The sequence below is a fragment of the Lissotriton helveticus genome, chromosome 7 (genome assembly GCF_964261635.1).
Source record: "Lissotriton helveticus chromosome 7, aLisHel1.1, whole genome shotgun sequence".
In the NCBI taxonomy this organism is placed as follows: Eukaryota; Metazoa; Chordata; class Amphibia; order Caudata; family Salamandridae; genus Lissotriton; species Lissotriton helveticus.
The window spans coordinates 1825952660-1825965700 of NC_136068.1; the positions used below are offsets into that span (position 1 = coordinate 1825952660).

The 13041-nt window shown below is 43.0% G+C and overlaps 1 protein-coding gene across 2 annotated transcripts in view; it reads right to left on the bottom strand.

The window, feature by feature from the left end:
- Positions 1-13041, bottom strand: part of CADM4 (cell adhesion molecule 4) — a 1180582-nt gene that overhangs the window by 301724 nt on the left and 865817 nt on the right. For both annotated transcript variants that reach the window (XM_078655589.1, XM_078655590.1), the window contains exons 3-4: positions 4384-4536; positions 3663-3797 (exon numbers count right to left, since the gene is read on the bottom strand). In XM_078655589.1, coding sequence (XP_078511715.1) covers positions 3663-3797; positions 4384-4536 — 288 coding nt within the window. The remainder of the gene's footprint in view (positions 1-3662; positions 3798-4383; positions 4537-13041) is intronic.

Below are 13041 nucleotides of genomic sequence, written 5' to 3' on the forward strand. Positions count from 1 at the left end.
CTATCCCAAGTATCCGCACAGGTGAGAGTCAATCAGCATTTGTATAGTGCAGTACTGTAACCCTAGGGGTATCTAGGCGCTGGGGATGTGACGTCAGGATAAAGGTCAGAAACAAGCAGAAAGAGGCAAATTACAGGCGAGAAAAGAGCAGATAACATCAGAATTCAGGTCAGAAATTAGCAGAAAGAGACAAAATTCAGGCCAGAAACAAGCAGTAGGAAGCAGAATGAAGGTCAGAAGCAAGCAGAAAGAGGCAAAATACAGGCGTGAAAAGTGCAGATAACATCAGAATACAGGTCAGAAATGAGCAGAAGTAGGCAGAATAAAGGTCAGAAACAAGCAGAAAGAGGCAATATACAGGCGAGAAAAGAGCAGATAACATCATAATTCAGGTCAGCAATTATCAGAAAGAGGCAAAATTCAGGCCAGAAACGAGCTGAAGGAAGCAGAATGAAGGCCAGAAGCAAGCAGAAAGAGGCAAAATACAGGCGAGAAAAGAGCAGATAACATCAGAATACAGGTCAGAAATGAGCAGAAGGAGGCAGAATAAAGGTGAGAAAAGAGCAGAAGGAGGCAAAATAAGGGTCATAAACGAGCTCCCATTGGTAAGATCTGTCCTCCTGGACTCCATATCTTTGGTTCAATGTCACCAGTGCATCGGGATCATGAGATGATTTGGTGGTTGAAGCACTCCACCCATAAACAGGCAGAAGAGGCAATCTCCTTGGCAAGAAGTATGCTTTAAAAACTGGAATGAGAACTTTGAAATCAGAGCCACAAAGTGTTGAACATTTCTCCAAGATTTTCCATTAGGTACATCAATTGCATTCTGGGGTTAATCAGTTTTAAGGGGTGGATGACGTATTCAGATCCAGGTCATGATCACAGATCTGATTATAAACCACCCAGTGGACGTCAGAGCCCGTCACATAGGGTGGCACTGGAAGTTGTTTCCTGTGAGAAAGGATGCTGACCCTTCTAGTTGTCAAGACTTGGTTATGAACAGGGCAGCAATCGTGGTCTCTATAATGACTGCTGACCATGGATAGAGGAGCCTAAGAATCTGATGCCAACTTCTGCACTTCACCACACTGTGTGACCTTGTGCAACCCCTTCAACTCTCTGTGCATCAGGTCCATTATCTGCCAACACTGGATCTGCCTGAAAATTGGCTAAAACGTGTATTATATAAATTCCTACACATTAGAATTTCAATCTCACACTGTACATGAGAGGCTGAGTGTGCGAGTCGCGTTTTTACCGACAACTGATGAAATTAGTGTGCTGTTTCACTCGCGCTTTGATACGACGGAGCAAATTTAAGTGCCCTTTGAATTGAATGTTCTACTCACCACTTCTAAAGGATAAGAGTCTTTCCCATTGGTTCTCAGTCCATGGTGCAACCTATGTCCTGATGATGGTCTCGCTATATTATTTTTTTCTCCTAGCATCACTGACCATCTGTAGACATGACCTATGCTTTATCTATATCTAGAGCTATCTACCTTTTGTCTTTTCTTTAAAATTCCCTCTTTGAATTGGAACTGTTAGTAAATGAGCTTTTTAATATGAAAATACATAATACTTGGTAATGAAGAAATCATGTAACGAAACAAATTTTGTGAGATAATGTGTCTTATTGATAAACACAATTTATATCAGATTTTTGATAATTAAAGCTATGTAGATATAAACTGAAGTAGAAACGTATTGTTTTTTGTTATGAATAGAAGGTATAGTACTTAGGATAGTGAGTGGTTACACTAAGACATGAATACTGTATACATATGTATTTCTAAATGAAAAATTATAGACCCTTGAATTATTGTACAGCTCAGATTATAAATCATTGTAGTAGAGTATAATGTATGTGCATTTCACTTATATTTATTTTTATCTTTTTGTTTGTTTGTTTAGGTCTTTATTATATTTTTGTATATATGTAATGTACAAATGACGGTCACCTGACGAAGGCCCTTTGGCCGAAACGCGCGTAGTCCCATTCAACCGCATTGCCTTCATCCAAATTTCCAACGATTGGTTATAACGTATATCACCTTTTTTGTCTAGTTTCTTGTTCATATATATTATTTTTGCACTGTTCCATTTTGCAACTTGTCTTATTTATGGAATTTGAATGTTATTTACAAGATTCACAATTGTTTTTAAATTGAAGAAAGAAAATCAAAAAAGCGGAAAATAAGAAAATATACCATAACTGAAATAAAATGATTAAATAATTGTGATATATTACTGTTTCAGTACATTTTCATTTGATGCTGTATAGTATATATTAATACATGTTAAGGGTCAACATATATTCATAGAGTTTGCTACGTCCTTTCACTACATATGTCTCGCTATATTATACTGTATGAGACCGAAACGTCGACGCAACGACACTTCTTTGTAAATAGTATCAACATTGATTGAATAGGAATTTTGTATATAGGTTGTGCAAAATTACTGTACATATGGAAGATATGTAAATACTGTCCATATCCATTACAAAAGTGTCTTTTGGTACTGTATATCATTTGAAAAACTGAAGAAACAGTATACCATTTTGTTGCCGAAAGTGGATTGTATTATATTGTATATACATATTCTTACGATTTAAAACGAAGATGATTGAATAAAAACAAATGATTTACTATTTGTATTTTCTCTTGAAAAATTGAAATTTATGTTCACTATAGTGACAATCCTTCAACTGTGAAGTTAAGTTTAAATAATTTGCCTAAGGAACATTGTTTTTTCTGTTATTGAGTGTGCGAGAGGCATTGTGGGAACGGATAGCTTTCACGGCTCGACAAGTAGCTTGTGCTAGACACAGATAGCCTAAGGTCAAGTCAGACAGCGGTCAGTGAGCCAGACACAATCACAGGCCAAAGATAGGGCACAGTCAACGAGAGCTCCGCCATTGTTATTGTTAATTGGAATTTCTAAAGGGCATTATTACCGACAGGTCTCTAAGCGCTGCGAGAGAGAGCCCAACCTGGGCACATCTGCAGGAGTGTGCCTTGAAACCTTGGCTTAGGTGGTGCCCCAGGCACTGAGGTGATGCTACAGACAAATGGGCGATTGTTGCCTTAACACAAATAATATATATTAGGCAATGACACTGCAATACTACTTTTCAAAATGTAGGGTGTAGTACTCAATGACGTAAAATAGTCTAGAGGGTCTGAACACGCCCGCCATCTTACCTGCTATTCAGTAGACTCTCCTAGTCACAGTGCACTCTGGGTACTTTACCCTCAGTTGGAGTATTTTCAGCTATGGGTGGTACACTTGGGTGTAGAGAGTGTTCTACACTTGTGGCGGTGGTCCTGCTTGGGACAGGAGCAGGTAATGGGTAGTGAGGCTCTCGGAGAGGGAGTACTTGGCTTAAGGGAGTTTAAGGTAGGTGGGCGCACAGATAGGGCGAGGTAATCTTCATGTAGGGGGCAAGGTCTACGAGAAATCTTCCTTGGAAACTGGGCTCTCTCTGTTTGAATGCATTGAAGGCAATGCAGGTGATATTTATAACAATGACTCAAATAACTAGAATATACCACCCTCTGAAGCAACTCTATAGCATTGATTCCTACAGTGACTCCTCTACCAAAGGCACCTTGTCAGACAAAAACCACAAGAAGCGGTGAAGATCCCACACTCACCTTTCAACTCTCTCCGGTCGCGGTACCAGCGCAAGGTGGCAGCCGGTCTGGTGCGATGGGCGATGCAGGTGAGTTCCACCTCACCGCCTTCGACAGCCTGCTCCTTCACCTCTACAGCAGGGTTCTCGGGCGGCACTGCAAGGCAAGTCCAAACATTAACAAAGGCAGATAATGAAAGAAAATACAAAACTCAGAATGCAAGAGAGAGGGCTATGAGTGATTGAGAGGGAGGCAAGAAAAGTGTTCAGGTTTCTCTGTTACTAGTAGCTCATTCAGTAGTCTTGCCTTGTAATCTTTGTAGCCGTGTTTGTCTCATAATACATTCAGGACAACAAGTACCAGAATGCAAAGGAAAACCCATGCTGAATGTGATATAAACATGGAATTGGTGCATGTGAAAGGTCAGTGAGTGAATGGTTGGCTTGATGGGTGAAGGAGTGCAGGGGCATAGCGAAGGTGCCATGGGGTACTATACAAGCAAGGTAGGTGGGTCCCCTTCACCCCCATTCTGAAGGAAAAGACTATCATGACTAACAAACAATGGCCCCTCATTCCCGGAACCCCAGTGTCACTGCACCTGCTGCACAACTGATTGCCACAATATGGAATGAGTGAGGGCGGATGTGTGGATGAGTGAGGGAGAGGGATAGCGTGAGTGGCTGACAGTGAGTGAGGGTAAGAAGGTGCACACAGAGAGGACAAAGGAAGCAGGCAGCCTCACCCAGCACAGTCAGCGTGGCGATCTGGTGGTGTGTGTCTTCCGCGTAGAGCTGGCAGAAGTATCCACCCTCATCGTCCAGCTTCACGTTGGACAGAATGATCTTCACGTGCTTCTGGTTGAACTCCACCAGTTGGAAGCGCTCATCCTTCAGGGCTGGGGAAAGAGGGAGAGCAACACATGAGGTCAGTACCACGGTCAACCCCTCACCAGCGTTAGATCCACCCCTAGTCAACTATTACACCATCACGTTGATGCACCTCCTGCTAACACGTTGAGTAACTCCTCATCAACACAATGAACAATCCCTCATCAGAGCCTGATCATTTCTTCACCAACATTAAGATTCAACTCTTGTCAACACCTTGATCCGATCCCCAGCCAACACGTTATTACTTCCCCAGCCAACACAATGTCAGTAAGATGCACCACCTCTCTTATGCTAAGAACAGTCACTCACCAATACATTATCAAGCCCTTGTCCAACACTCTGATCAAGACCTCACAGACGCAAGATCTTACCAACATATCAATCCGCTCCTTGACCACAACCGACTATCAACTACTCACAAAGACTGTGAGCAAAGTCTCACCAACACACCGATCAACAAATGACACAACCCTGACTCAATAACTTGCAACACTATGAATGACTTCTTTCAGAAACACTGATCAACTGAGGGACAACAAACTTGTCAACCTTTGACAACAAACTTGTCAACCTTTGACAACACCATGACAATCTACCACCAGCACCGTGGTGAACAATATCTCTCTGACACTGTGACAATCCCTCACCAACACCATGACCATGGAATGATGCGATTCTGTGGCATTTTCCGCATAGTTATGGTTTGCTGCATTTGCAACATAATCCATCACCTAGCACATAAGGACCACTGTCAGGATATCGGAAACAAAAATATTGTGCGGACAGAATATTGTGTTCAAAATATCAAAGAGCAAAGTATAAAGAAGGTAAGTGCAAATAGTTAAGCATAGATTTACTATTCTTAACTCCACATCAACGTACCTTGAAGTAATATATATTATCAAGGTACGTATATGTGGAGCTAAATATAACAAAACTTTACTTACCTATAGAAACTTAACTTCGCAATATTTTTATCCTCAATATTTCATTACAAGAACGGAGGCTACATTATGCAATGACTTTTAATTGCAGATCCAAGCCAGTCGCATCACAATATAAAGGTTCCAATAAGAACACTGAGAAGAAGTAATAGGCAGAACATAGCAACAATCAGCCTCTTTTAAATGCGGCTCCAAGCAGATAAGTAGCTCATTTCATTCTCTCTCTAGTATTAACCTTTTATCTATTAACTGAATATTAGATATCGTTTGGGGAGGTTTTAGCTAAGGCAAGTTAATTACCCAACATTTCCCTGCCTTTTATTACTACTGTTTGTGTCCCTGCGACACTCTCTACCCTCCACCCTCCCCGGATCTGCAATTTACGGAGATCCACCCCCTCCTTGTACCCCTTCTACACCACTGTAGTTACAGGTAGGCTTACTCCCTGCGTTATTATCCCCTCGTATTGGGCTCCCCCGTGATTATGCCTCATTTCGCCATCCTCGTGATTTGTGTTTAGTATTTGTAGCTCGTATTGTCTGTTAGGGGCGCTCCCCTCGGTGTCGGAGGACTCAGCGCTCCCCTCGGTGTCGGAGGACGCAAGGCACTCAGCGCTCCCCTCGGTGTCGGAGGGCCGCGCGCCTGCCGTTGAAAGCGGAAGAGTCCGCGATGCCCCCGATGTGCGGACACAGCCTGCTGCGCGGACACAGCCTGAGGCGCTGCTGCGCGCCCTTCAGTCACGCTGGAACATATTAGGAGCACTCACCTGAGCGCCGCATACCCGTCCTGGCCGCCCGTCCCCTAACATCGCGCTTCCCAAAACAAAACATGACGCGTGACGCGCCTTAGAGGAAAGTACCTCGGCGACTCTCACGCTTCGTGAGTGTCTCGCCGAGGGACTTTCCTCAACCCTACCGAGCGACAGTTAGCTCGCAGCTGTTGGAGGCACCTCGGCATCGCGACCTAGAGCCTCTTACACATAGGATAATTTAAAAAAAGCGCTGGGACGCTAGAGCCTCATTATAGACAAGATCATCATTACAAACAAGATCATTTAAAAGCATACTCCTATCTATATAGCACTTTTACATAAAAAAATAAAAAAAAAGGGGTTATTACAATAAATAAGATGGATAATGCCTCTGACTCAGACTCTGAGGGCAATAATGCTACAACCCCTTCCTTTAATAGGGAGGATTTTCGATCCATGATCCAAAAAGAGATGAAGTCCTGTTTAAGGGAGACCTTTGCCAATCTCGCCCCCTATAAAAGACCCCTTAATTCCCAAGAACTACCTGATACGTTCAAAGCGGGAGCAAAACGCACAAAGAAAAATAATAACATCCCTACGGGAATGCAGGTGAGCACGGGAGGTCCTAGCACCTCTGATATTGTTGGTGGTCTTGGCACCACAAAATCCTTGGGAGGTCCTTACACCTCAAATAATAGAGATGTCTTCTATGACTCACTTTCTTCGGGTGCCCTTTGCGGCCCAAATACCTTGGACGCCCTTAGCGGCTCACTACCCCAAAGTGCTCAATACTACCGAGATGGCTCTGATGATGACGATGACATGGATCCAGACGAATACGTCCTGGACCTTGATGACGGGGATGTTGACCCTTTCGATGAGGAGGATGAACTCCCCTCTACATCTAAAGACTCTATCCTAAACCCCTGGGAGAGGAGATGTTCTCCCCCCTAAACCTAAAGCATCCCCGCTCCACTCTATGGTCTCCACAGGAACACGTATCTAAATTTATCAAAAAATGGATCAGTTTCCCTCTCGAAAGAGGGACAAGAAATATCCTAAGAGCCGAGTGCTCTAGACCCTCAATCGAAGAAAAGGCATGCTATGCCCCTAACATGGATCCTGAGCTAATTAAATATCTCTTTAGACTAGGGCGCGACCCCAGGAAGGGTCTTGAGAAAGCCTTTAAAGGATGCCAGGATCGTCTGCTGGACGTACTGGGTCCACTAAGCAGGATTCTCGACTCCGCCGAGGAGTGTTACCTCAAAGGCACCCAACTTGATACAGACCTCATAAGGGGTTGGAGTCAAAGAGCCCTCATCCTCCTTGGTAATGCCAACTCCAGCATTAACGCTGAGAGACGTAGACTAATCCTCTTTAAACTAGATCCTAAACTTACGGACATGGCCGACAAAGAGCCATCCTCAAATCCAAAAGGCCTGCTCTTTGGCGAAGAGCTCATAAGATCTCTAGGGAAATACGTCTCGACCTTTACTGCACTTGACAAGGCACAAAAGAGCATCAAACGAGTCTTCAGCAATAATGTTTTCGGGAGGGCCGGAAGAAGGGGCCTTTCTTCCGGCCGATTCAACCAAAGGCCCTATCAGAGATCACGCCCTTATGGAAGAGGCGGACAACAAAATAATTACAACAACGGCTTCTACCGCGGAAGAGGAAACAGAGCCAGAGGTGCACGATCACGAGCTTCCTTCGCGTCAAACCCTCCAAGTAAGTCTCCAACTTTCACCTCCCCCTTCTACCCCTCCAAAGGTGGGAGGGAGACTCAGCCTTTTTTCAAAAAAATGGGGAGAAATAACTCAAGACCCTTGGGTCCTTTCCACAGTAACAGGCTTCATGATAGACTTCACTCAAACTCCTATTCAAACCTCTCTACCAAGAGATATTCCTATTTCATTAGAAAAAGAAAAAATAGTCGAGGAAGAGATCCACTCTATGCTGGAGAAAGGGGCTATAATAGAAGTCCCCTTAGATTCTCTAACCTTCGTAAGCTCCCTGTTCCTTGTGGAGAAAAAAGGAAAAGGTTGGAGACCAGTTATAAACTTGAAAGGTCTCAACAAATTCCTGGTCTACAGGCACTTCAAAATGGAAGGAATACATCTCCTAAGAGACCTCCTCCAAAAAGAAGACTGGCTAGTAAAACTAGACCTGAAGGATGCCTACTTCACTATCCCGATGGCGGAGATACATCAACCTTACCTACAGTTTCTCTGGAAGAATCATCTATATCAGTTCAAGGCCCTCCCCTTCGGACTTTCCTCCGCCCCTTGGTGCTTTACCAAGGTAATGAGAGCAGTAGCCTCCTTCCTAAGAGAACGAGGAATTCGACTTATCATCTACCTCGACGACATTCTGATTTTGTCTCAAGACCTATCCCAAATTCTTATAGACCTGGAAACGACTATGAACCTGTTAGAAAGTCTAGGCTTCATCGTCAACAAAGAGAAGTCTATTCTAACCCCCTTAAAATCTCTGGAGTTTTTGGGTTTCACCCTAGATACTTCCAAGTGTCTACTCCTTTTACCCCCTTCAAAAATCTCGAAGATCAAGAAGGAAATTCGTCATGTCCTAAGGCAGGAGAACATCCCTTTAAGGGAACTGGCGAGACTTCTAGGTCTCTTATCGTCCTCCATCCAAGCGATTTTCCCAGGTCCCAAATCTTTAGAAGAACCAAGACCATGTCTGATTCAATTTTCTATCCCAGTTTTGACCCTTCCCCAAAACTTTGTGTTGTTGAATGTATGAAGGCTTATGATAGAACAATGTCTAACCTTCGTCCCCTTAATGAGAGTCAGCTCCTCATCTCCTTTATTAAACCTCATAAGGCTGTCTCTTCCACCTCGATTGCCAGATGGGTTAAATCTACTATGTCCCTAGCTGGTATTGATATATCTCAATTTCAGGCCCATTCCGTTAGAGGCGCCATGGCAAGTAAGTCCCTTTGGTCCGGAGGTAAGCTGGATGATATCCTTAAAGCTGCCGACTGGTCTAATGCTAATACCTTTGCAAGACACTATTGTAAACCTATTGATCACATGTCTAATGTAGTTTTACATGGCTACCAACATGCATAATGTAGCCTCCGTTCTTGTAATGAAATTGCGATTCTCCTATTAACATGCCTAGAGAATCTAGATTTCATTAAAGACACGGAGGCTCACATTATCCCACCCATCCCTTCCCTGTTTGGGTGTGGATATATAATTCTATTCTAAGTATGACTTAATATGATACGATGTATTTATGCTTATACTTAAATGTTGTTTATGACTATTCAATTCTCTTTCAGGATTTGTTTACTTAAGATTATCCCTTTAGGATACAATTTTCATTGTCTCCTTTCTTTCAGGTAATCCTTCCACCTAATTTACGTTGGATGTTTCATCACCAGGAGTCCGTCCGGTTGATTTCTTCGTTTATCTTCTACTTCGATGCTTCTGGATACTACTACATCTCCTTTCTTCGCCTGATTTAAAAGAGGCTGATTGTTGCTATGTTCTGCCTATTACTTCTTCTCAGTGTTCTTATTGGAACCTTTATATTGTGATGCGACTGGCTTGGATCTGCAATTAAAAGTCATTGCATAATGTGAGCCTCCGTGTCTTTAATGAAATCTAGATTCTCTAGGCATGTTAATAGGAGAATCGCAATTCTTAACACAATATTTTTCACTCAACATGTTTGTTTTCGATATTCTGTGTAAACACCCTTCTAAATTTGCAGACTTTAGCCAACAAAAATGCTTCTAGCTCAAATGGATCAAAAGTTACTAAAATCGCAGCAACACATATTACCGCGCGGTGGAAGGCCATGCAAAAGGTTTACTGGTAATTTTTCAGGTGATTATTCCTGTACTTGGATGTCAAACTAGCATTAATGAGGTGACACCTATGCCCAGACAGAGTTAGTGTGTGAAAAATGTCAAAATTGTGAAGTAATACTATCTCAAAATGGGACATATTATGTTGCATAATTGGCCTTTTCTTTGTGTCCGATTTGGACCTCTCCTGCTGCATAATTCTAGCGGCTATGACCCATAATCAAGGCCTCATTAACATTAAGGTCAACCTCTCAGCAATAGCCACACTCCCTCTTCAATACTATGTTTAACTCCTAGCCACCCATATAAGCAGCTCTATGCCACATATTAATCAGACTCTCACCGACACCCCAATCAATCTTCTGCCAACACTTTGGTCAACACCTCATCAATGCTATGGTTCATCTCCGGCCAACATTAAGATCTCCCACGGACAACACCACAACCAATACTCCACCAGCACCATCATCAACTGCATGTCAAGACTCCAATTTTTCTCTTGTCAATGAAGTGAACCCCCCTAAGCAACACAGTACCCACTCCCTGGCCAGTGTGATGAACCGTCAGTCACCCAAACACTGATCTACCCCCCGCTAACACGTCACTTAACCACCCACCAAGACATTCATGAACCCCTTTCTCACACAATGACACTCTTCATCTGTTTTACCTCCCACTCTTTTGAATTCTCTTCCCCTGGACTTTGGTGAAAAGAAATTCCCCCAATTCTAACCACTTCTGTGTTTCCACAGTTTCCTTCCTCATAGATCTAAGAGTCCTCAGTGCAGGGGAAACTCTGTGAGTGCCAACGCGGTTAAGAAGTTACCCCTAACGTAACATAACATGATCATCTCCTGGTACATGGTGAAATCACTCCACACCAATGCTGTGACTATAGCACGGCAACACCGCAATCGACCAATGTCAATTTGTCATCATCAATAATTATATTGTTTAGAGAGAAATAGGTCTTCATATCCTGGGTGCTGCACATATTATAACAATGCCTAAAAAACACTCACAGATAGAAAGGCAAGACACAGGGCCTGGTTTTGATCTCGGCGGACGGGTTACTCAGTCACAACAGTGATGTATGTCCATTCCACCGAAGAATATATCCCATTACATCCCAGGAAATTTATATTCTGGCAGTATATCCATCACAGTTGTGACATGGTAACACATCTGCTAAGATCTAAGATAGGCACATAGATAGGTCAGATATGAATACTGACATGCAACATGTAAACATAACACAAGCAAAGAGACCATCAAATTCACGTAAAGTGAATTGTTGAAGCATTCACTGGTACCGACAATATAGACCTACTTTCAGCAAAATGGCTGGTCCGTTGGCAAGCAAATGGAATTCAAGTGTCATCTCTCTAGAGAACTGTTTGGTTTTGAGAATTTGTTTGAAATCTGTTAGGAAGGGGATATTAATGTTAATGAGATTTATTGAGCACGCGAATACCCGCGGGTGTGTTGGCGCTATGAACACAGTAAGCCCAGCCAGCAGTCTAATTCTGGAATAGCCAAGTTTTTAACCCTTTCCTGAAGGTGGTGAGGGAGCCTGCACTTCTGAGCTCAATCGGGAGCGTATTCCAGAGTTTTGTGGTGGCGTAAAGAAAACTACGGCCGCCCCAGCCTGTAGATCGAGTTCTAGGTACTGTCATTAGGGATGGTTGTGATGTGATTTGGTAGAGAGTTCCACATAAGATGCTCTATTAGCTGATGGGCTTGGAACTTTGAAAGAGCACCAGGGGGATTTCAACAATGCAAAGGTGCAGAATGGCTGACATCTAGGAGGCAGCGAGGGTGCGACGTGATGCGTAGGGAGGAGTTGATCCAGGAACAACTTTGTGGACTCGTACAAGCCTTTTGTCATGTGTCCTATTTCTGGCCACAAGCCGGTCGACTTGGTGTTTGTATGCCAAGTTCTACAACCTCCTGGTACAAGTTGTCGTTTATCCAGGAGGTAAACAATTGACAATTTTCTTTTGTAGGAATCGAACGTATAAGTGAGGAAATCAGACAACAGAGTGTTTTAACCGCTCAATTTACTGAAGATGAATGTATTGATTAACAATCTAGGTTCTTTGAATTTACAGTGGTGGCATATTTATCTTGCGTTAAGCATATGAATTGAGCTGCTCTTGTCGGCATTGGTGACGAATGACTTTGATCGATATAAGGGGCATATATTACACATAAAGGGTGTGAGAAGGAAATGTAATTGCATTTGAGATAGGGATGTGGGAGGGGATTGAGGAAAAATGGAAAACCTTAGTGCTTGAATGGTTCAACATTAGAGATTGAAGTTGAAATGCTCTCATGTGTGTGATAGTGTATTACAATTAGATTTTTGGATCCCAGTTGCGGTATAGGGGTGGGCGGCAGAGCGGGCCTCGCTGTGTTGGGAGTCTGGTCAGTGGCGGGAAGCATCAAGAGAGACATATTTAACCTCAACCGGTGTCCTTCCTTTTCCTAAGCTTGAGCCCTTCTTTATCCAGAACGTTTCTGATTCCTCCTTTGGCCATAAGACAAAAACATCAACCATCGCGCCCTCTTCCTTTATAGACTAAGAAAAAAAGACATCCAAATCTTACTCCTAGCTTTGGAAGTTATGGCATGGGAAACTTGCATATGAAGCTCAATCTAATGGGCCTTTACTTACAACTAGAGACTGAGTCAGTAAAAGTAAGGTTTGGGGTTTTCCTAACCAGTCTGATATGTCTTTTATAACTTTCTAAATTAAAGGTATAGGCTGTACACTGGATTATTCAGATTTTCTCATAGCCTTTAACGCCACACCCTAAGCTCTGGTTAAAGGGTTTTCTCTCTCTCTTTCTTAAAAATATCCACAAGACATGCCACTCGCGTCTTCTGTTCAACATCCATCAGAGTGTGCCGCTTCAAACCCATTTAAAAAGCCCAGATCTGTAGCTGAGCATGCTTCGCCAACAGCACCATTTTA